General features: G+C 62.3%; 1 protein-coding gene across 2 annotated transcripts in view; it reads right to left on the bottom strand.

Moving 5' to 3' along the window:
* GSE1 (Gse1 coiled-coil protein) overlaps positions 1-24,344 on the bottom strand; it is a 101,233-nt gene that overhangs the window by 8,020 nt on the left and 68,869 nt on the right. For both annotated transcript variants that reach the window (XM_080410683.1, XM_080410684.1), the window contains exons 3-7: positions 6,384-6,602; positions 2,523-2,722; positions 859-1,040; positions 516-713; positions 88-279 (exon numbers count right to left, since the gene is read on the bottom strand). In XM_080410683.1, coding sequence (XP_080266809.1) covers positions 88-279; positions 516-713; positions 859-1,040; positions 2,523-2,722; positions 6,384-6,602 — 991 coding nt within the window. The remainder of the gene's footprint in view (positions 1-87; positions 280-515; positions 714-858; positions 1,041-2,522; positions 2,723-6,383; positions 6,603-24,344) is intronic.

Here is a 24,344-nt window from a genome sequence, read left to right as displayed (position 1 = left end):
CCAACCCCCAAACAACCCCCAGATGTTTGTTAGCATCCCCTGCAAAGTCCTGTCCGCTGCCCACCCCGGCCATCATCCCCGCTGTACCTCTCAGCGGCGAGGCTGGAGATGCGCTCGGACTGCAGGGCGGAGAGGGAGGAGTGCGAGAGCTCGGGGGGGTACCGCACCCCCGAGAGGTGCAGGTGCATGGCCGAGGGGTGCAGGGGCGGCAGCGAGCCCGGTGCCGGCAGCGGGTAGAAGGGGGACCGCAGCGCCGACAGGCAGTATGACTCGTCCATCCTGGGAAGACAGGGATGCTCAGCAGGATGCGCCACTCAGAGGGAGAAAGAAACCCTCAATTCCTCCCCGCTGGGAGTGACCCCAGGCTGGATGGGGGCTGCCTTCTACCGGGAAAGGGGTTTGGAGAGCCCCAAAATCCCTCAGTGCAGCACCACATCAGGCTCCCACCTCCCCAGCCCCCGGGCTCATCCCTCCAGCATTCCCCGAGGACACCCAGGCCACTGGCCGATGCCCACCTGAAGGCGGGGTGCGGGAAGGGGTGATGCGTCAGGTAGCTGGGGTGGTAGTAAGCGGCGGCGGCAGCCGGATCCAGGCCGAGGGGTGGCAGGGAGGACATGCGGAGGTCCTCGGCGGTGTGGTAGGGACGGAAGCTGCGCAGGTAATCCTCAGTGACAGCGCTGGGAGGCACCACGTGGTGGACCGGCCGCTGCAGGCTGGGGGAGCGGGGAGATGGTCACCATCCCACCCTGTCCCCCTGGGGAGATGTCACTCCCCCACAGAGATGCCTGGTGGGACCAGACTCCGCAGGGGACACCTGCATCCTGCAACCCCCCCACCATCCATTGCTGCCAGACTCACTTGAGAGGTGGGAAGCGGGAGTCCTGGACCACAGAGCTGGGGGGCAGCCCAAAGGAGTAGGGTGTCCCCAGGAGGTGGGAGGGGACGGCAGGCCCCCCTGCTTTCTCCTGTGCAAGGGGGGGCTCTGAGATGAGCCGCTCGCGGCCGCTGCTGCTGCTGCTGCCTCGCGACCCTGCTTCTTGCTGGAAGGCAAAGAGGCAGAAATGCCAAGCTGGGCGTCAGGCAGGGGGGCGGGGATGTGGGGGGGTCCCTGCTACATCCCCACCCCAAGTGTCCTAGTGAGTGACCCAGTGGGTCCCCAGCGTGCCCACAGGGCCCCTGACTGGCACCAGTACCCAGGGGAGGATACATCTGCTGGAGCATCCTCCCATATTCCAGCTGTCCAATGAGGGCTGGAGGGGTGTGAGGGGCCGGGGGGGTGGGGTGGGGGGTGCGGGGGGGCACCAGCGGAGGGGGCACCAGCTGGAGAGGGGGTGCTGAAGCCAGGGCGGTGCTGACAGCAGGACACACATTACCTGCCTGGAGATTTACGGGCCGCTTTGTTCTCCAGAGCTATTAATCATCTGGGGAGGATACAGACGTGGCCAGTGGAAACCCAGCAGGCCTTTGATAACGGCCATAAACCAGGGGGCAGCCCAGCATCCCCCCCTGCCCCGCAGCCAGGCCAGCATCAGCACCCCCACCCCACCACAGGGCCTCAGCCGTCTTCCATCAGCTCCTCGTCCCCGGTGCCGGGATGAAGATCGCTCCCTCCTGGCACCCACGCCGGCTGGGGAGGGATCCCCTGGCAAGGGGGGGACCTCTCACGGTGACACGAGGTCCAGCAGTTAGTGGGGGGACCTCCGGCAAGGCAAGGTTGGGTTTAAAAATGATTATTTTTCATTGCATCTTCTCCATTTAGCAGCTATAGGAGGAGGATGGTGGCAGCTCTTCCCCACAACCCTGCATCCTCCTCCCCATGCACTCCCAGTCCCCAGAACCTCCAGGGCAGGTCACAGGTCCCCAGCCACTGGGGATGGTCCCAAGGTCACCACGGCCGGCACAAAGGGCATCCCCCCCGCCACCTCTGCCGCCTGCATTAAGGCTTATTGTGCGTGCCAGGCTCTGCTCTAATTACCTCCCCATCTCGGGGCGTCACGCTGCGAGCACGGCTCTGCCAGACAATAACCCACGCTCGGTTAACCCCCATGCTGCGGGGGTCACCGGGGAGGAGGTGATGTGGGGGTGGGGAGCACCCGGACACCCCACGCACCCCTCCGAGCACTCGGGGATCACGGTTCGATTTATTTTTCTCTCCCGCCCTCGGTGTTTCTCATCCCCTCCCATCGCCTCTCCGCTTTGTGGTTTAATTAGTCTTTCCAAGTGGCATAATCCCCCCGGGAATCTGCTTGTAGCGTGTGCAGGAGAGAACCACTAACGATGCTTCTTAATTAGCCGCTCCCCCTCCCCTTCTTCGTTGGCTCCCCTCTGGATGGCAGCCCAGGGACAACGATAGCAACCCAGGGACATGGCGGGGAGAGGGGACAAAACAGGGGGCAGCTCCTGCTCCCTCGGGAGCAGTGTAACCTCGGACCACGGTTGGCACAATCAGTGCCACACGTGGCACCCCACACCCTCCATCCTGGGGGGGGGGGGGGGGGGGCACCCCACAGACACAGCCATACCTGTCTGCCCTCGCTCCTCCAGACCCCGTTGACCGTCTTCGTGGGGGCAATGGTGACAACGGGTGGTGTGCTGGGCACGCTGTGCCCCCCTGGGGGCACGATGATGGGGCCCATGGGGCCACGCTTGGGCGTGCTGGCAGGGGAGCTGTGGTTGGTGGCTGGCGAGGAGACCGGGGATGACTCACTGCTTATCGAGGACCCTGAAATTAAAAATTAAAATAAGTGGGGAAAAAGGCAGCTGTTACCCAGCTGAAACCACCCTCTGAACAAGCTGAAGCCATCCCATGCCATCCCCAGTGGGACACCCCGCTGCAGGGACCAGCGATGGGGCACGGGGATGCAGGCAGGACCATCTGCATCCCTCCAGCCCCCGAGGCTGGACCCCCATCCTCCCATCCTGGGAGGTCCCAGGGAGCCCTGTCCCAAAGGAGGTTCCCTCCAGTGCTAAAAGGCTTTGCCCCACATGGTATGACAGGCACCCTCTTGCTCCCACCTAAGAGGGACTGCCTGCCGCCCACCCCCCTCCTCCCGTAAAGCCCTTCACAGGTGAGCCCTGCCCGCTGCCAGCCTTGGTGTGAGCGACACCGATGCGATGCCAGCCCCAGGTGGCCACTTCTCAAAGCCGAGCCCACAGGCTCCTTAATCCAGCTGCCAAAGTCGCCGTGCATGAGCTGGGGCAGTCGGGAGACACTGGGACAAAGGAGTCTCTCCCTGTAACCCCTGGGCAAGGCTTTGGCTTTATTTGCATAATACATCTGTATTTTAAATTATACCCACTCTGGGGATGCTGGCGATGTATCCAAGGGAAAAATAAAAATGGAATTAAAGCGGAGAGTGCGATGTGGGTAGAAAAGCAGAGCTGGAGCAGAAATACAAATTCAACGTTAACTAGGGCACACGGCGCCGGCATCTGCTCTGCAGCACACTGACTGCTCCTAAACCCCAGCCAGGCAGTTTGGGGGGCTTCTACCCCCCACAACCCTGCTCCCACCAGCCTGGAGTCTGGGCCAAGAGAAGGCTTCTGACATGCTGGCAAGGACCAGCTACAGGTCACCAAGGAGTGGCCCACGGTGATGGCAGGATGCTAAGCCAAGGGGTGGCGATGCTCCCCATTCTGGTACTGAGCCTGGCACCCAGAGGGGCTTTGTCTCCCCCGAGTGTGCAAGCCAGCTCCCCTGAGCGTGCAGGCTGGTTCCTCGCCCTGCAAACACGCAATTTGGCTCCTCTGCGTGTGCAAGCCAGCCCTCGCCCTGCAAGCATGCAAGCCAGCTCCCCTGAGCGTACAAGGTGTCTCCTCGCCCTTCGTGTGTGCAAGCCGGCTCCCTTGAGCGCGCAGGCTGGCTCCGTGCCCTGTCAGCGCACAAGCTGGCTCCCCTGAGAGTGCAAGGCAGCTTCTCGCCCTGCAAGCAACTCATCTCCATCCCCCCCCAGAAGTCCCACGTACTCCTCACCACACTCGCCCCCAACACCAGGGTAACACCGGGAGGGAGCCAGGAGCCGGCGGGGCCAGGAATGCCGCAGGGAAGCGCGAGCATCCCCAGGCATCCCCAGGCAGCGGGAAGGATGCTCAGCGGAGCAGAGAGGCCAAGCGGAGCAGCCCACTGCCGGCCGCCCTGCCTTATTAATTATTCCCGAGTCGCTCCGAATTGCTTTCATTTCAAGAGCAGCAAGACTGGGGGGAAAGAGAAAGGCTGCCCGCGACAAAGGAGGCCGCCGATACGGATTTGACACCCACTGAAGTCTATCTTGTCAGCGCAAGGCCAACAACAATTAGCAGCCTAATCCCCTCTGAGCTGGGAAGCCATTACTCACCACGCGATAGCGTTAACAATCAATACCATCACAATGAGCCCGGCAATTAATGAAGCTAAAGTCTTACTTCAGAACCTTAATTCTCGCTGTGTGGCTTTAAACGGGAGGGTTTGTGATCGTTATAATTAACTGGTGGTATTCAGCCAGGAGTTAGTCAATGAAACTAATCTGGATTGGAGATGACAAGAGGCACAGTGTGATGGTGTCACCTTTGTTTTCTGACCTCCCGCTTTCCGCTCGGCGATAGCAGATTAGCAGCCCAGGCTGACAGGCAAATGTAATTAACAGCTGAGACCCTGAAGGAGGAGGGGGGGCAAAAAGAAAGGAAGGGAGGCGGGGAAATAAAACCCACCCTGCAGACAGCCCAGGGCAGGACACGAGGCAGGAGCCCCCAGCCAGGAGGAGATGGCTTCGGGGGCTTCTTGGGGCTTTGCTGGGATGGAGTTGGCCGGGATGAGCCCCTGCAGCTGGGGATGCTGTGAGAAAGCGGGACATCCCTACAGACGCCCCAGTAAAACTGCCAGTCCACAAAGCCAGTAAAAAAGCTGGTGATCCTGGGTGGACCCCAGTCGGCATCACCCCATCAGCTGCATCTGCCATGGCAAAGCACCTCCCATTGTGGGAAAGGAAGCGGGGTGAGGACCTGGGGGCAAAGCAATTAATTTCCCTGGGGCTAACAACCACAGTGTTGAGAGAAACCCCCTTCCTGACAGGCACCCCAACCCACGCCTATTAAAAACCTCCGGGATGAGCCACTTCGGGCACACAGATGGGCGAGGACAGGTTTTTTTTGCAAACTGACTATGCAGTCATTAAGGGGAAATCCAAAGAGAACACGGCTGCTTCTCTCCAGCACCATGAAATCCATGCCAAAACCTGCTGACGTCCCTTTGGATGGGCTGAGCAGCATGGTGGGGACACAAGCCGTGGAGCGTTGGGGGGAAGAAAAGGCAAAATAATCCCCCAAACCCAACCAACCGCCTCGAAGGAAGCAGATGGGCTTTGGAGGAGACAGCGGGGGAGAACCAGGAGCTCCCAGCGAGGCTGAAGCATCATCAAGACCTGGTTCCCTCAGCATCACGGGGACCCGGTGTCCCCACGTGCTTCCACGGGAGCAGCTGATGCCAGAGGCTTCGGGTCACGGCCCTGCCAGGGTCTTTCGTGGCTGGTGAGGGGCTGCAAGGAGGGTCCTGCAGATGGCACTTGCAAAACGGGTCTTCCAAAAAAGAGCCTTGCAAAAACAATGTTCCAAAAGGAGTCTTGCAGAAGGGATCTTCCAAAAAACATGTTGCAAAGGGTCAGGTGTCCTCCCCAGGAGCCAAAGTGCCCAGGCGGTAGGCCATGACCCAGCGGGGAGCACCCACCAACAGAAGTACCAGGGATAAATACTATTTCATTGCAAATTAATGATGCCAGCAGCCTCCTGGTGAAATGCTTCATAGCTTGGGGACAGGTTGCTTACCCTGCACATGTGGGACAGCCCTGGCGATTCCCTCAGGACACGCTCCTCATGGCAGCGGGGACCTCAGGGTGCCCTGGCGCTGCAGCAGCAGCAGCTCATACCCCCCCCATCATGAGTTGCACCCCACACCCGAGCAGAGACAGGGGGTGCGATGAAGGATGCAGCAGCCACGCCATTGTAGGGGGACAGGGACCTCCTGGGGGCACCCAAATTTGCTGTTTAGCCAGGCAACTCGACTGGGGAAGGAACAGATTTGAGGAGCCTCCGGAAAAGACAGTATTTCAGTGAAGCGTGGTGGGAGGGAGTGGGATGGGGGGGGGGCAGGGAGGAACAGGTCCCCCCGCGCCGCACTCTCCCAGGCTTTCTCCCAGGGTATGGCGAGTGATATGGCATTTGGATTACTCCGGCTGAATTGAATTTCTAAACTGCCCCCTCGAGACAAGACGCCGGAGAAAGACATTAGCTTGGGAAATGGCGAGAAAATGCCGACAGCCAACTCCCGGGTGGCAGCAGCAGGGAAAAGCACTGATACTCGGCATCCCCCCCACCCCCCACCCCCGGTCCCTGTCCCCATCATCGTCCCCTACCTCTGGGTTCCTCGGCTTGCTTGGCGAGCTTGCGGAGAGCGGCGGCGAAGCTGGAGGAAGGTGCTGCCTGGACGGACAAAGTGCTGCTGGCTGCCGGGCTGCCATTGGGGACGATGGAGCCGTTCAGTGGCGAGGGGGTGAGGGGGCTGACGGTGGCGGTGGTGCGGGTGGCGGTGGAGAGCATTCCTAGGGACGGCGACTTCGGCTCATGGCTCATGCCTGCAAACAAGAGCAGCCCACATCAGACACGGACACAGGGATGGGAATGGGGAGAGCGGGTCCCCAGATCCACCCCCCCCCCCCCCCCAGGAGCAGGGACAACCCGCAGGACAAGCAAGACCTTCCCTCTGGTTCACCACCCCAGGTTCATGAAACGGGAGGAGCGAGCAGGCAGGTGCAAGCCCTGCATGCTTACGGGGCAGCAGCTTCTCTCACAAAGCGAGCACGCCAAGGTTGCTCACCCATGGGAGACAAGGTGACGCGGGGGCCAGCAGCTGCTGCCTGTGTCCCGCAGCCCCACCAACCCCCCCCAGGCTGGGCTGCTCCCAGGGAAGGGCATGGGGGGCTCAGCGGAGCCCCGTGGGAATGGAGAAGGTGTTTCAGGGGGACATGGGGACTTCACCATCCTGATGGAGGTGGTGGAGAGGGGGGCAGCCCCCTGACTCCAGTGGTGCTGCTAAAACCCAAAGCAACACCGCTGCACACGTAATTACCACCAGCACACCCCCAAATCCCCACCGCTGCACCCTCAGATCCCCACTATTGCTTCCCTGGGCTGCCAGCATTGCACCCCCAAATCCCTACCATTGCACCTTCAGTCCCTGCTGTGGCACCTTCAAATCCCCCATATCGCACCCCTAGTTCCCCCCACTTCATCCCCCAGCCCCCACCATCACATCTTCAAATCCCCACCACAGCACCCCCAAATCCCTACACAGCACCCCCAAATCCCCACCGTTTCACCTTCAAATCCTCACCACGGCACCCCTGAGTCCACATCGTTGCACCCCAAAGCCCAGGGGTGCTATAGGGCACGGTGGCCCCTGAAGGTGGGGGTTTGGGTGCTACTGAGTGGGAGGGTGCAGCCCACCCTGCGTCCCCTCCAGCAGTCACAGCCAGCCACTCCAGGGCTCTCCACCTCCCAAAACAGCAACTGCTGATGTCAGGGCCCTTAAAATAGACTTCCATACGAGCAGCTTCGTTAACACCTGCCTAAAATTAGCCCTGCTCCCAGGTGGGCAGGTGGGCGGGGGGGCTGAGGGGCAGCCCTCCAGCTCCCAGTGGGGCTGAAGGCACTGGCAATGCCGGAGACCCCAGAGCATCCCATGGCAGAGGGTGGCCGGGCAGAGTGGCAGGCGCCAGGGCGGGGGGGCCGTGAGTGCCACTCAGCGTTGATTAATCTTTGCCCCCCGGCCCCAGGAGAGGCGGCCAGCGCGGCGGCGTGCGCTCCCCTCTGCCCTCATTATACAAGCATTTATTAACTCCGGTGCTCTCAGCCATTGACTGCCGCCTTGTCGACACGCTCGCCTCATGTAAATTCATTACCAGAACAGCTGGGAAGCCAACCTGCCGGCCTGGCCCAGGCACCCCCCGGCTTTGCACCGGCCCTTGGTCCCCTGGATGAGTACCTGGGTGCCTCCCCAGAGAGCAGGGAACTGGGTTCTGCCTGCAGCGCCATGCACCATCCCAGTGGGCTGCAGCACCCCGGGTCCAGCCTGGCATCCCCTGGGCACCAAGCTGCATCCTCCAGGCACAGCCCTGCATTACCCAGGCACTCCCTGCTATGCCCTGGGTACAGCCCTGCACCCTGCGGGCACTGCCCCACATCCCCTGGGTACAATCCCACATCCCCTGGGCACAAGTTTGCATCCCCTTGGCAGAGCCCCGCATCCCCTGGACACTGCCTGCCATCCCCTTGGCACTGCCCCGCACCCCCCAGGCACTGCCCCACATCCCCTTGGCACCCCCCCCGGCACCCCCCTGGCACAGCCCAGCACCCCCCAAGCACAGGCCTGCAGCCCCCCAGGCACCATTTTCCCCAGCTACTAACCCCAGCATGACCCCCAGCCCCAGTGCAAGGTTGGACGTGCCTCGCTAACCAGCCGCTGGGGATTAGCACACTCACGCACGCTCGCCGGGGCACGGGGGCTGGCGGCAGAGCATCACCCGTGTGATGCTCAGCTGATCCCCGTGGCCCCAAACGCCTCCCAACAAACTCATGATCCCGCCGGGATTTGCCGGGCAAGCGTGGGGCAGCTCCGAGCCAGCAGCTTGCCGTGAAGCATGTGGGGAGCTGGCGTTCCCCCCCACCCTGGGCTAACGCAAGCTGCGCCGCTGCCCCAGCCGGGCTCCAAACCAGTTTTGCCGCTCCTGGCCGGTGATAAAATCGGCGCCTCCGCCCCGGCTGGGGCCCGAGCAGCACCGCTCACCCGCCTTGCCCCGACGCAGGTGGCGTCCGTCTGTCCGGGCGTCCCTGGGCTGCTCTGCGGGACAACTGCCAGCTGGGGAAACTGAGGCACGCTGGGGCGGGGAGTTGGTCGGGCACGAGCATCCGTGTGGGGATGGGGATGCAGGACTGCGCTCCGTCCCTCCAGCATCCCATCACCAGTGCGGCATGGGTGCCGCTCACCTCTGTGGGTGCCACCATCCCCGCGGTGGCTGGGGACACCATGCCGCCTCACAGCGAGGTGGGGCCTCCCCCCACCTCTCGCCCTCCTCCTGCCCCTCCCCGGCTGCTTTTCCCAGCAGGCAGATCCCTGCGGAAAAACAGGTCAAGTTCGGAGCCTGGCAGCAGCCCGGGGTCACGACAGCGGTTGCCTCACCGAGGCAGGGAGCCAAACCCCGAAACGGGACAGGCTGCCCCCCACCCCACAGGGAGAGGGGGTGGCACCCCCAACGTACCTGCCCTCGGGCACCACTCGCTGCCTTCGCCCCCCCAGGCAGGCAGCTGCTGCCTGTACGCCCCCCTGCCAGGCCACGGCAGGCTGGGGGTGCGGGGGCTGCAGGACGCCTGCTTCCGCTGCTGAAGCCACGGAGGAGGCTGGGGACCGGGGACCAGGCGACGTCCCTGTCCCTCCCACGGCATGTGCCCGGGCACGGCAGTGCAGGGAGTGTCTGGCATTCCCAGTGCCTGCTGGCTGCCTGCCCGGGGGAGCAGGCAGGTCCCTGCCCGGCAGCAGGAGGAGAAGGGGATGGCAGGGCCATCGCCGCGTCCCCCTCAGCCTTCCCTGTGCCACCACCGTGTCCTGGCACCCCTTCCCGCAGTGCCATGCACGGCACCAGCCAGGGTTTGGCATCCCTGATGGTGCAGGACCCCAAGCCCCTGGCTCCTGGGGGCGGGGGTGTCCCTGCCCCCGGCCCCCCGCAGCCCTGGTGCAGGGCTGGGAGCAGGGAGCTGGGAGCGTGCCATCATCTCTCCATCTGCTCCTGATGACGCTGGCGGGTTTTTTGGCAGCGGGAGCCTCCTCCGGCAGCGAGAGCAGAACCAGTCTGGCTGCCTGGTGGGGCTGGAGACAAATAAACCACGCCGGCTGCCGCCGCGGGCAGGCAGGACTGGGCTCCCAGCACCCTGAGACCCCGGGATCCTTCTCCCGTGGGCAGGGGGCACTGGGTACCCTGCCTCCCCATCCCCACTGCAGGCAGCTGCCGGGAAATGCGGCGCAGGCAGGTTTAGCACCTTGGTTTCTGCTCCCCCCGCCGCCCCCCAGCACCTTGAAAGGCCCCTAATGAGCATGAAGTGCCCTTCAGAGCAGATTGCCATTGAACTCAACCTGCACCAGCCGCCCGCTTTAAAAGCAGCTATTTTGAGCTCCCGGGCTCCCAAGCGCTGGAACTAATAATTTATTACCAAATACGATCAGGCAGCAGCTCCAGCCCCCGGCAAATGGAGCGGAAAAAAACCCCAGCGCGGCGGGAGGCCGAGGGAGCAGGGAGAGCTGAGCATCCTCCATCCTCCCCGGGACGGATCTGCACCCACCGCGCAGGACCTCGGCTCGGATGGAGCCCACTTGGCCAAGCCCCGTGCAAAGCTCCTCCACACTCCCTCTGGACGGGTCCCCAAGGAATTTGGGGTGATGCTCCACTGTGCAAGGTCCCACTGCCTTTCCCCCCCTCTCTCAGCACCTCGGTTCCCGCTCCAGAGCTGCATCCAGCTGCACGCTCCAAGCGGGAACAGCTGCTTTGCATGGATTTTCAATGCTAATGGCCTCGCATTGTTAAGACCCCCCCCTCCCCGATGCCTGAATGCAGCAGGCAGGGCCCCGGCCGGCCGGCTGCCTGTGTGGGCAGGAAGGAGGGCAGGCAGCCAGGGCCAGCACATGCCCATCGTCCCCCCACCATGTGCCCCGTCACCCCGAGAGCCGACAGGCAGCGGGGACCACCTCATCTCCTACCAAGCTGCCACACATTTTCCACCCCTCATTAAAACAGCTCTGCTGCCGCACCTACAACATGCTCCATTAATTAATTAATTGATCGATCGGAGCCCGCACTCCTGCCCTCACTCCCCACTGCCTGGCACACAGCCGAGATGAAGGGAGGTGGCTGGGCTTGGTGTCCCCAGGTGTTCCCAGGGATGGAGAGATGCAGGCGTAGCCCCTGCCTATTTTTAGGGTCTTTGGGGCAGAGTCCATGACCCATCCCAGGAGCATCCCACCTTAGCTGGCTCCTCAGCACCCTTGGAGGGGTCCAGATAGGTCCCCTGGAGTGAAGACCACCTTGCTGGCCAGGGATGGGATTCGGGGCTCCCTGGGGAGCCTGACACGGCACCGAGCGTCCAAGCGCATGGCGCTATTAGCCGGCTGCATCTCCATCGATCACTCCTCCATGGACCACTGATCTGGCAAACGACAACAAGCAAAACTAATAAGAGCTCGTTTGGAGGGCGCAGCGCCAGGGAGGGGCTGGGGCCGGCGTGATGTGGGATTATTTTTCTCCCTTGCCTCCCTGTGCCCAGCCCAAGCAGCCTTGGGTGCTTTTTAAACCCGTAGGAAATTGAGCTAGTAAAACATTTGCTTCAAAGCAACTTTATTCCCCATTTCTGCCCTGGCAGAGCAAGCTGGGGGCTTCGAAAATAAAGTGCCTGTGCCCAAAGGATGCTGCTGGCACCCAAACCCCTCTCTGCGGCGCCCAGATTGGCACGGCAGCTCCTCTCAGCTCCTGATGCCCAGACCTGGGTGCCAGCTGTCCCTCAAGGCCACCCCCCTGCTTTGGCAGAAGTGGGGTACAGCCCCCACTCCTCCTCTTTGCGTTAGCTGCTGCTGGGGGGCTGAATGGCTACATGGGGTGCGTGGGTGGGTGTTGGGCATCACACAACACTGCTGGGCACTGCATGGGGCTGCCAGGCATTGTGTGGGAGAGAGCTGGGCATTGCAGGGGGCTGCTGGGCATTGTGGGGGGCTGCCAGGCACTGCGTGGAGGAGCCAGGCATTGCATGGGGCTGCTACACACTGCGTGGGAAAGAGCTAGGCACTGCATGGGGCTGCTGGGCACTACATGGGGCTGCTGGGCATTGCATGGGGCTGCTGGGCACTGCAGGGGGCTGCTGGGCACTGCAGGGGGCTGCTGGGCATTGCAGGGGGCTGCTGGGCATTGCAGGGGGCTGTCAGGCACGCATGGTACTGCTGTGCACTGCATGGGGCTGCTGGGCACTGCACGGTGCTGCCAGGCATTATACGGTGCTGCCAGGCATTCCACGGTGCCAGGCATTGAACGGCGGCACTGGGCACGGTGTGGAACAGGGCTAGGCACTGCACGGTGCTGCCAGGCACTGCACGGTGCCGTTGGGCATCCCACAGCGCCGCAGGGCATCGCAGAGTGCCGCTGCGCATTGCACCGCGCCGCTGGGCACCGTGCGGGTCAAAGCCAGGCACTGCACGGTGCTGCCAAACCTGGCACAGCGCTGCCGGGCACCGCACAGGCCGGGAGCGGGCGATGCCTGGTGATGCCAGGTTGCCCTCCCACCCATGTCTCCCGGCCCTGGCTCCGACCCCATCCCCACGCCAGCAGCTCGCCACAGCCCTGCGGCGGGCAGCGCAGGCTTTGCCGTCAGCAGCGCATTGTTCTCAGCGCGAGAAGCCCTTGCCCAGCAGATGGCAGGTATAACAAAGCAGCTTGCTGCGGCCAAGCCAATTATTTATCTAATTATGATTTACCACTTAACCACATGATCTTTCTGCAGAGTTGTAGGCAATTAAAACCGGGGTGATTATGTGGATTATGCAAATCGGCTGGAGCCGAGCGAATAAAATTGGAGATTAGAGTTTCACGCAGGCTGGATCTTGCACGGGGCAGGTCCTGGTGGGGCAGGGGGAGTCAGGGGCAGGGCAGGGGGCTGCTGGCAGGGGCGGGGGGCCAGGACCCAGCCAAGCCAGAGGCTATGGGGCAGAGTTCAGAGGTGCCAGGGCAAGGCGAGGGGATGCCACCCTGCTGCCTTTGAGGTGCTGCAGCCCCCCTCCGGCAAAGCCAAGGGGGTCCACAGCCGAAAGCTGCCCCCCATCATGGGGGTGGGTGGCCCCAGGGGACCCCTCACCACTGGCAGAAAGCAGCCGGTGACTCAGCCGGCACCGGGGATTTCCCAGCACCTCAGCTGCACCCCAAAAAAAGTGGAGGGGGGATTCTACAGCGCAGACCCCATCCCTCACCCCATCTGTGGGCAGCTAATGAAGGGCTCCAGGGGCAACGGGTATTAATAACCGGTATTAATAACAAGTATTAATAACGCCGCCTGGCAGATTACTCTGCCCGCCTGGCTTGATATGAGATTTATGCATGGTGTGAACTCCGGAAATACAGAAGTATTAATGGTAATACCTCGTGTCCTAGCAAAGGTCACGGGCAATCTCCATCAATCCCACTGCTCCGCTGGCAAAGCCGGGGGTCCGGGCAGGATGGGGGGTCCCCCTTACATGCATGGCAGCACCACTGTTTATAACCCTGCAGATGGCCCAGCACAGACCAGAGGGAAGGTTTTACCATGGGATAAGAAATTAACACTGGCAAACAGCAAATTTACTGCGTGTATTTTCGTTTTCCTAACATTGACACCATCTGCTAGCAATCAGTGCCCCGCACCACCGGCCTTTTAGTTATAAGATGCTGTGGAGGTCTGGGCGAGACCTTGGCTCGCTCCTCACCTGGCAGCCCTGGATCCCCTTGCAGTGTCCCATGGCGTCCCTAAGGGACAGCCCAGGGTCCCACCACCACCTTGGTGGGTCTCACCCCTTTCATGAAGCCCCCCAAGAAAGGGGCACCAGCAAGGAGGGTTTGAAGCAGCAGTGATGCCCATGGAGACAGACTCTGCTGGGGATGGGCACAACACGCTGCCAGCACTGGTGGGACAGATCCAGCACGTTCTTCATCATGGGGCAAGATCAATCAAAAACCCAGGTCTGAGGGTCCAGTGCCAGGGGGAGCAGACCCCTCTTCCCACGCCAGGATTTAGGGTGATTAGCGCCGGCGATCCCACGTGCTGGTGCCCCCGCACGCATAGTATCTTCCCTTTTCGCCTACAGTAATCCTCAGCCTTTCGAGCAAATTATTAAAATTCACTTATATTTAATCTGCCTGCTGGAATTAATTGAATTTTTACGCTTGGCAAATGTCAGTGGGTGCACGCTGCCTCCCAACGGGAACCCGGCTGCAGGTGCAGCGGGCGCAGCCCCGGGCTTTTACTCCTCTCTGGGGACAAAACCCACCCTGGGGTGTGGGACAGGGTGCCCATGGCAGCCACAGCCCCTGTCGGCAATGGGTGGTGGGATGCATGGGTGCCAGCACCCTCCCAGCTCTTCGGGAGATGCTCCGTGGCACCAGGCATGCATCCCTGACACCTGCCTTCCTCCACAGGGTGTGCATTAAACACTCCCCAAATCCCAAGGGATTGTCACATCAGCTCCCGGCAGTGCCTCAATAGCTTTGGAAGGGACATGGGGAGCCCCCTCCACTTCCCAACCCACAGCATTGCCAGAGAGTGCCAGCACCCTGCCTAGTGATGGGGTCCTCTGCCAGGCAACGAGAGCCTTCCTCCCCTCCCCGTCATCCTCCTTGAAAATTGCCAAAGCGTCTAATTTGCCCGCCGGGAATGCCGAGGGAAAAGAGCCTCTATTTTGCCAGTAATAAGCCCTCCAGACAAAGGCAGGATGAGCCATTCAGCGCTGGGAAGGGGGAAGGGTCCAGCCCCGTGCTGGAGCAGTGCTGGGGGTGTGCGGGTAGGGAGAAACTCCCTCCTGCCTGGGGGAGCTGGCACCAGGACACACATGGCATCCCAGCATCATCCTGGGATGAGCCAGGTGTGAGGTCCTGAGCTCCTGGATGGGTGCTGGTACGGGCAGCATCACTGGCCACCATGCTGGGGACACTCCTGCTCTGCAAACTGGGACCGATACCCAAATCCCATGTGGGCTCGCTCTCCTTCCCCCGGGGACAGCCCCGGTTGCCACTCGGGGACACTCTCCCCATCCACTGGCTTTGCACCGCGATGGAGAAGTTCACGGTCGGCCACGGGGGACCCCGGGCCCCGGCAGGCAACTTCCAAACTTGACTGGCGCTTGCCCCCCTCCACCGCCCGCCCAGGATTATCATAAATTAAGACATAATTACTCCATGGAAATTTACAGCACAAAGCTGCGGCGCTAACAAGTGTGTTTGGCGGCACCGGGAGGGGGGACATACAAAGCGCTATTGTCTGGCAGGCGCCAAAAAATCTGCTCTGCCCCGAAAACGCCGCATCCCGGGGACAGGGATGGGGATGGACCGACTCCATCGCAGCCGCCCGAGCGCTGCAGCAAGCCATGTGCGTGCCCCACGCGTGCGGGGATGGAGAGGGGCACAATGCTCCAAGAGGAGGGTCCGAGCCTGCAGGGCTGGGCAAGGCTGGGTGAAGGCTCCCCGGCGTGATGGGTGCCCTCCTACCCCGTGCCGAGCAGCGCCGTGGCTCTGCTCCTCGCTGGCAGCTGATGGCACAGCGCCGCTAACAAAGACATCTCCTTTATTCCCTCAAATAACTTTGCACCCAGTCAGCTCCCACCCATGGGTGCTCCCACCCGTGGGTGCTGCACACAGCAAAACCCCAGCAACCCCACATCCGAGACCCCCTTTCACCAACGTCAGCATGCACGGGGTTAAAAATAAATCCCCTGGGGACTTGGGGGACACACACGGGGACCAGTGCCAGTGCTGGTGTGTGTGTGTGCCCCCCCCCTCGGCGCCGCCAGTGCTGCCACACTCCCCCAGCTGCCACACGCATTAAAAAATAATAATCAACGTGGAAAAAAACAACAACACAGCGCGAAAAAATTCAAGCGGCTAAAACAAATCCAGCAATAAAGGAGCCGGGGATCCTCGCAAAGCTGGCTATGCAATTAAGCAGTTTTCTGCTGTACGCCGATAATCACCTAATTATACTATTAATGACAGTTCAACCTGCTCGGAAATAAAAGGACATTCTTCCATAACAGGATGCCAGCTGTTTGTTACAGATGTCAAACATCTTTAAAGCGTTATTATTAAAAGAAGGGGGGAAGGAGAAAGCTCAAGCTTGGTGATGCAGAAACGCAGCCGCCTTCCCCCCCCCAAGCCCCTTCTGGGGTGGTGGGTTGGGGTGTCACCCACCCCTTTTTAATGCCAGTGAAATAAACCATCGGAGGGGTGTTGTGTCAGGGGAGCATCCTTCCCATCGGCGTTTGGTGTAATAAATACCCCGCGTCGGCTCGCGGCAAGAGGCGGCTGTGTTTAATTAAGTGCAGCGTTCAGGAAATAAAGTTAAAAATTAATAATAAAAGTGGAGGGGGGGGAGGACAGGCACCCCGCTGCCAGGCTCGGGGCAGGGCTGGCCCCGCTCCCCCCGGCTGCCGGCAGCGCCTCGAGCGCGGCTGCTGCCGGCGGTGCCCGCGCACGTGCCACGGTGCCGTGCCAAGGAGGAGCGTCCCCGGCAGGTGCTGCCAGCCGGTGCCAAGGAAAGGGAAGGGGACACACACACCCCCCGTAAAGAAAGGAAGCACCTGCTCCCCCCAACACCCCGACGTGGGTGTGGAGGTGAGTGATGGCCGCAGCACCCCGGGGACCCCGAGGCACTGGGGGTCCGGCAGCGCCGTGAGGGGGGGATGCCTGCTGACGGCGGGGAGGAGGCAGCGGTACCCCGCTTTCATCACAGGCCAAACTCCCGCTGGGGTAATTACACCTTGCCTGCTCTCCCCCAGCAGCACTGCCGCTCCGCACCGGTGCAGCCAGCCCCGGGGGGCAGCCGGGTGCCCACCTGCGGTGGGGTGATGCTGGCACTGGTATTACACACCCACCCGTGCAGCCACCCAGCTTTACACCCTGTCCTATATATCTACAGGCAAATCTGCCTTTAAAACCATCGGGAACCAGGTTTAGCCCAGGAATAAAAAGATTACAGAGAAAGGGGGGGGAGGGGGGGGCAGAAGAAAAGCAGAAGAAAAGGGGGGTGTCTGGGAATAATTCACCCCCTCAAAGCCATGTGGCTGCTGATGTCCTGGGTACCAGTGGTTCCCTGGCACAAGCAGGATGGCTGCAGACAGGCATCAGATTTTGGGGGTGCTCACCTACCCGCTTGGAGCTGGGGGGGCTGTGATCCAGCCCCCTCCTCAGAGCAGGACCCCCAGCCCTGACCCCTTGGCATGCACCAGGCTGGCACTGGCCCCCACTCGCCAGACGGGACCCAGCAGGGAAAAACCATCTGCGAAGCGTCACCCGCAACCCTGAGTGATGCCCTCAGTCCCCCCTGCCGGTGTAGCTCTCGCTCACCACCCCCCTTCCCCCGGCTCCCCTCTTCCCTCCCCTCCTCAAACCATCACAGGGAAGCTGGAAAGTGGTTGACATGGTTGCCATGGCTACCGAATTTAGGACTGGCAAGAGGAGGAGGAGGAGGAGGATGGCGAGGTGGGCAAAGGAGGAAGGTGGGAGGGCTTCCCAGCACCCCAACGCAGCTTGCCCCCCCCGCGGCATCCCCCGGCCCCCCCTTGGCACCCCACCGGCATCACCCTCGAGCACCCTGCAACCACAAACCCACCGAGGATGAGGAAGGGCAACCCCAACCCCAGCACCCAGCCAGAGGCTGCCAAGAGAGGGGGCTCAGCCCCGAGCACCCTAAACCCAGCCCGGGGGTGGCCATCCCCCCCCCGTCAGTGCTGAAAGCAGCCAGTGACTCACACCTCGGCACCCGCCGAGCGGGTGTTTACGCAGCATCACCCAGCTCCTTCCATCTGCTTTGATCCAGGGGCTAAATATTACCGGCCCCAGCGTAAAAATAGGAACCATTCGGGAAGGTCCTGAGTCAGCAGCATCCACCACCGGCACCCACAGCCATCCTCCCCAGCACACCAAGGCACCCGGGGCCCCATCCTGCCCTGCTAGGGAGCCCCAGGGTCCCTCTGGTACCCAGTGAGTACCAGTGATTTGGGGCCATCCATACGCAGAGGGAGGAGACCCCAAAAGGCTGCATGCATTTGGGTGCCACCCTCGTACCTGCTGGAGCAGCCAGCCAGGCCCTCTGGGGATGCTCTGTGTCCCCAAGGGGTGCCGCTGTCCCCAAAGGATGCCGCTGTCCCTGGGGATGCTTGTCCCCAGCCATAGGGTGACAACTGCACCCACGTATCTCAAGGGAAACCAGCCTGAGCACAGTTCCCATATGTACAGGCAGGGAATGGGGTCCCCTCCCTGGCCCCCTGTTCGCAGCTATGCTTGATGCCGGGTCCCCACCATGCCCAGTGTCCCCTTGCAGCCAGCTGAGCCCTGCTGCACATCTCCAGCCCCATGACCGGAGGGATGCAGGAGACAGAAGCATCGGTGACAAGAGGGATGCTGGGGACAGGAGCATCGGTAACCAGAGAATGAAGGGACAGGAGCCTCAGTGACCAGAGGGATGCAGGGGACAGGCGCATGGGTGACCAGAGGGATGTAGGGGACACCGAGGAGCCAGCCGGCTCCCATGCCAGCCCAGCAAGCGTGTGACACGGGCCATGGCCAGGCAGTCCCTGAGGCAGTGACAGTCCCCAGCAGGACTCGCACCGCTGAGTCACCGCCACCAGCCCAGTGCTCATGAAACCCTGCGAGCCCAAGGCGGGGGGAAGGTTCACGTCTCCATCTGCTCCCACCAGACCTGGCCCACCAGCATCTCCCAACGCCCTGGCAGCTGCCGCTGGCGATTTCTCTGCTTGCCAGCGCCTCGAGCGTAATTTCCCTTAATTGCTTTAAATCTCACAGCCTGACACTTCCATGCTCCTCTCTGTCTTGCTTTTCTCCTCCGATTTTTTTACTTCCCCTCCGAGGTGCCTGGAAAGCAAAGAGCCGGCTGTAGCAGGGTTTTCCAGGGCACAGGAATTAGCACATTAGCAACAACGACAAAGCCAGAAGTTTCATGCAACAGGAGCTGCTGGCAGGAACCCCCACTCGACCAGAGCGTGCTAAATATGGAATTTAAGGGGGGGGGGGGGGGCGGGGAATCAACCCCCAACCCATCTCCCTGCACCTGCAGCCTCTGGAGGAGTCCCCACCGTGGGGGACGGCCCCAAGGCTGGGCAGGCACTGCCCAACGGCAGCTGAAGGCAGCTGAGAACCAGCAAGGAACAGGCAAGGGGATGGTGTGGCAACGGGGGGACAGGGAGCGGGACCCCCACAACCAGCAGCAACGAGGGCACAAGCTTGGAGTGTGCTAGGATTGAGCAGGGTGCTATGGGCAAGCAGGTCACCCGTGTCCCTGCAGTGGCACGGCCCTGGGGTGGGGGGTGATGTCACACCACAATCCCTCCCAGGGTGGGGGGGTCCCCAAGTTGAACCTTGCTGCCCCTCCGCCGCCCTTCCCGGCTCGCCTTCGTGCGCTCCAGCGCAGGCGCGCTCGGGCAGAGCTGCTTGTTCCTGCAACAACTGCCACATGCAAAAGCCATTTCCTGAAACAAACAACCATCCGTGGGGAAACCACCACACCGGAGCATGGCCCCCCAGGAGGGGGGCCCCGCCGCCACCCCCCACCTCTTGGAGCACACCCCAAGCTCGCAGCCTGAGTGTGCGCCCTGAGAGGCATCCCCAGAGCGCTGTGAGCTCACAGCCTGAGCGTGCACCCCAAGCCTGCACCCCACGAGCACCTCGAGCTCGCAGCCTGAGCGTGCACCCCCAGCGCACACCCCGAGCATGCCCCGAGACTGCACCCCAAGAGCACCTCGAGCTCCCAGCCTGAGCTGGCAGCCCAAGGCTGCGTCAGCAGGGTGCACCCCAAGTGTGCACCGCAAGAGCACCTCGAGCCCACATGCCCAGCCTGCGGCCCGAGTATGCTGAGTGTATGCCCCAAGCGTGCACCCAAAGGTGCACCCTGAGCCTGCACCCCAAGAGCACCTCGAGACCCCCCGAGTTCACACCCCAAGCCTGTATCCTGAGCGCACATCCCAAGCATGCCCCTCGAGCGTGCACCACAAACATGCACCCCGAGCACGCACCCAGAGCGCGCCCCCCGAGCCAGCGCGTGCTCAAGCTCGCCCCCCAGCCCCCCTCACCACTGATGCTCCCAAAGCACCCCGACCCCCCCCCCCCCCCCCCGAGGGGAGGTCCCCCTGCCTCGCCGGCTGCCGCGGGGGCCAGTGCTGCCGGCTGGGGCGGCTCAGCAAACTTTGGTGCCCCAAGTCCCTGCGCCCAGGCAGCAGCAGGGCTGCAGGCAGGACCCTCAACCCAAAACACAGCATGCCAGCATTTCTCCCCATCCCTCCTCAGCCAGAGCGCTCCCCCCCATCCCCGGCTCCTCGGGGAGGGGAGAAACCCCCCAGTGAAGGAGCAGCAGCAGGAGAAGAGGGGGGATGCAAACACCCCAAAACCCTGCTGCAGAGCCTTGCAGTGCCATGCCGGGGGCTGCCTGCTCCCCCCGCTAAAGCTCGCCAGACCCCAAAACCCCTGTTAGGCGCTGAGAGAAAGTAACTTCACCCCCAAATCCCCCTTGGCTGCCGCTGGCTGGGGAGGACAAAAGGGGTGTCCCCAAGTTGGGGGGGACCCCGCAGGAAGACCCCGCGGGGGGTAGAGGGACCGGGGAGGGCCGGCAGCAGCATCGCTCGGTGCCTTACCTGGTAAGTAATAGAGAGGTGGTTTCAACCCAAACATGATTTATGTTACAGTTCCATTGCGGCCAGGAAAAAAAATAAAATAAAAGACCCAAGGTGAAGAGGATGTATCAGGAAGCAAGAAGAAAAAGGAAAAAAAACACACCAAAAACCCCCAAAAAATGAGCACCAAGCCACACGGAGGGGGTTGGAAAAATAAACCAGAGGCGAAAAAATACGGTGGAGCGGGGAGGAGGAGGAGGAGGAGGAGGAGGAGCGGGGGGAATCAAGTGCGTGGGGGGAGGAGGAAAAATAAAAATTGCAATAGCGGCGAGCGCAGGGCGCCGGCGGAGGGGTGGCGGTGGCGGCTGTCACCGGCGGGGCCAGGGCAGCAGCCCGGCTGCCATGGCGTGTCGCCTTCCCGGGGCTTTCCCTGCCGCTTCAGCCCCGGGCGGGGAACGCGGGCACACAAAAAGCAGCGAGGAGGAGGAAGAGGAAGAGGCGGTGGGACCCTCGGCGTGGGGGCGACGCACCCCCTGAGCTGGCCGGTGCGGTGGGGCGCCCCCCTCTGCCCCCCCCCCCGCTGGCGAAGGGTGCTGGCGGCGGCGGGTGGGCGACCCCCGGGGGGCTGCCAGCCGGGCTGCGCGGGGCGGCAGGCCCCCCCCCAGGCCCCCGGGCTGCGCCCAGGCGGGAGGCGGCAGGCTTGCTCCTCGATCAATTTTCATGCAAGAATCATTATCGGTAAATTGGAAATCTGGCTACTTGACAGCAGATTTGTCTCCCCTAATGAAGGGGCGCGGGCAGGAGAGCGGCGGGCAGCTGCTCGCCCCAGCCCCGCCGCCCCGCTACCCCCGGGCTCCCACCTCCAGCCCCGGCGGTTTCGGGGCGCCGAGCCCCGGGGCACCCCGCCAGCCGGGGCCGGGAGGGCAGGAGAAGCCTCCTTCCCCCTCAAACCCGCTCCTCCTCCTCGCCTACAGACAGAACAATTTTTTTTTTTTTTTTTTTTTTTGGTCTTTTCCAGGATGCTGTTTCCAAACAGCTGCCGATGGAAGGGGGTGTAAAATAAAAATAGAAAATCAAAATCAAGCCCCCCACCCCCTCCCCCAGTCGCTTCAGGAGGAAGATTAAGAAATAAAACAATAAATATAACCCAACTTTCCTGCCTGCTGGGAGCTGCCCGCTGCTTCACAAAAGACGGGGGCAGGAAGGCTGCCTGCCCCAGCCGCTGGGTGGGGGGCTGGGGGTGAGCCCCCCGCCTCGGCACCCCCAAATCCCCCCTGCCCGGCCCCGCTCGCCCGGCGGGGGCTGGAATGAGCCGCACGATAGGATCTCCCCCATTCCCTCTCCGCTGATGCATTAGCAGATCCGGGAAGACATGCTTGCAGGCAAATAGGGCTAATAAATGCTATTACGGGGAGAGCGAGGGAGGCTGGAGATCCTGGCTGCACCATAGTAACGAGGGCCCGGCTTAATTTGCTTTAAGCAAACGATCAGCCAAGGCGGGGTAGGGAAAGGGGGGGGGGGGAGCGTTGCTCGCTCCAGGCACGCATGGGCGCGCTTGCATGGGTGCACACTTGCATGGGCGCACGCTTGCATGGCAGCCTGCACGCCAGCGTGCCTCTGCGCTGCCCCCCTCCCTCCACCCCCCCCCCCCCCCCCAAACTCCAGCCCTCTCTTCCCAAACTGCCGGCTGCTTTTACCACCAAAGTTCACGAAGGCGACGTGTGATATCTCGCCCCTGCAAGAGAAGCCACATCCTGTATGATAATGACCAGCCCTTCAAACAGCTTAAAGATACAGGGCCATTCCCATGGCCCCCCCGCCCCCACTGGCTGCCCCTGCCTGTTCCTCATCGTGGGGATGGGGGGGGGGGGGGGCAGGGGGTCCCAGCATTACCCCAAGCCCACCTGGCCCCACGGTGGGGAGGTTGCACATGGTGCTCACGGGAGGGCCATTGCAAAAGGTCCTCTTGGCTGCAAATGCACACGTGTCCATGCTCATGCACGCGCGCTCACACGTGTGCACGCACGCTCACACGCATGCACTTGCATGCACCTACGTGTGCACACACACACACACACGCACCCTTGCAGCTGAGTTCCCCAGGAACCCATTTGGCAAAGACGGAGCCAGTGAAAAACTGCACCCACCTCCTTCTTCTCCTGCTCCCCACGTTAAATATTGCTTTTCTAATTCCAGGTCGGGGGATTATTATTATGTCTTTTCTTCCTTCCTAACCTACATCTGTCAAGATCGGCGCTGGGAGTATTTCTGGCCTGTCCCCTGAGTCATCGCTCGCGTCCCACTCCCTCCGAGGCAGCTCCCCTGTGCTGCCATGCTCCTAGCCACGGGGTGCTGGGTGCTGCTGCTCCTCTGCCGCATCCCCCCTCCCCGGCCAACCCCCCCAGCCCCCCCAGCCATCTCGCTGCAGCATTAGGAACTGTCACTTATGGGGCGACACGACTCTGGCTGCCCCAAGCCCAACACCTTCATAGTAGGGGGGCAAGGGGAAACGCCCACCCTGGCTTGGAAAGCCTGTGGGGTCACTGCGTCACCCCAAATTCCCTCACCGCCCCCCACCCGTCACCGGCCCACTCGCAGCCCCCCCATGCTTTTAGAGGGGTTGAATCTGCCAAGCTCACGCAAGCACTGGGGGACCCCTCCTCTGCTCCCCCCGCCCCCCCCCCCCCATGGCATGAGCTGTAAAAATTAATTTGCAAACATGTCATTACACAATAGCTGTACAGGCAATAAACCTGTAATTACAGGCGGCTGGGGGAGCGGGCAGGCAGGCAGGGAGGGCAGGCAGGGAGGGCAGGCCTGCTTGCCAGCTCGGGCTGTGGGGTTTCGCCCCCCCTGCTCCCTTTGTTCATTATGCAAACGAGAATTGCTTCACTCCTGGAAGTTGGGCTACACTTCAAAGGGGCACCCTGCCTGCGCTGCCTGCGCTCCCCACCCTGCCAAGACAGCCCTTACCCCGCCAGCACCCAGCACCCCAAGCCGGGACCCCCCGTTGCTTTGCTGGGATGGGGAAACCGAGGCACAGCGGCTGGGCAGCCCCGTTGGGAAACCAGCCCAGCCCTTTGCGACATCGGCCCAACCGAATTACCCGCCACCCTCCTCCTCGGCTGTCCCCGCTCTGCGGGTGATTGCAGGCACAAACCGGTGGCGAGCATCGCCCTGCCTCACTTTACCCACTTACCACCCCACGGGAGACGGGACGCAGGGCACCGGTGTGAGCCACCCGCCCGGCCACCCAGCAGCCGGCTCTGCCACGCCTCGCCTCACCCCTCGTTAGCGGGAGAGCTTGACGAGCCTGACCCACTTCCCCGAGCGCTGGGAGGATTAATTGGTTCCTTGCTCACGCGAAGCCGTCGGGAGCTGGGGCAGGTGCCAGGCGGGATTAGCAAAGCATGAGAGCGCAGCTCGCGGGGCCGGCCGGGCAAGCGCGCCGCCAGCCCTGCCCATGCCGCCCAGCCAGCCGCCGCGATGCCGGCCGGCGACGGGGCACTGCCCGGCTCGCTCGGTACCCTCGCCACCGGGATGCTCGGCCTCCCCACAGGTGTCCCCCCGGAAAGGGATGCAGCCGTGCTGGGGACATCCAGGCCGCGGTCCCCAGCGGGATGCCCACCCCCCAGGCAGCTCACCCTAGGGAAACTGAGGCATGGCCGGCCCCTGCCAGCTGGCACCAGGCTCCACCGCACTCCCTGCGACCCAGCACCCTGAAAGCATTTGCCGGCGGGGATGCATGAGCAAGGAGAGGAGCAAGCAGCCGCCTCTCACCGTAAATAAGCGGCTCAGCGATGATTTCCTGCTCTTGTTGACCTTTGACTATGCAGAATAAAGACATAAATCCATATTTTAAACCCATCTGAGCGCCAGCCAGGCCCACAAAGCCATTTACAGCCTGCGATTTGGACGGGGC

This window comes from Falco punctatus (genome assembly GCF_963210335.1).
Source record: "Falco punctatus genome assembly, chromosome: 14".
NCBI lineage: Eukaryota > Metazoa > Chordata > Aves > Falconiformes > Falconidae > Falco > Falco punctatus.
The sequence above is the reverse complement of the archived record's forward strand: the minus strand, read 5'-3'. Positions and strand labels throughout refer to the sequence as shown.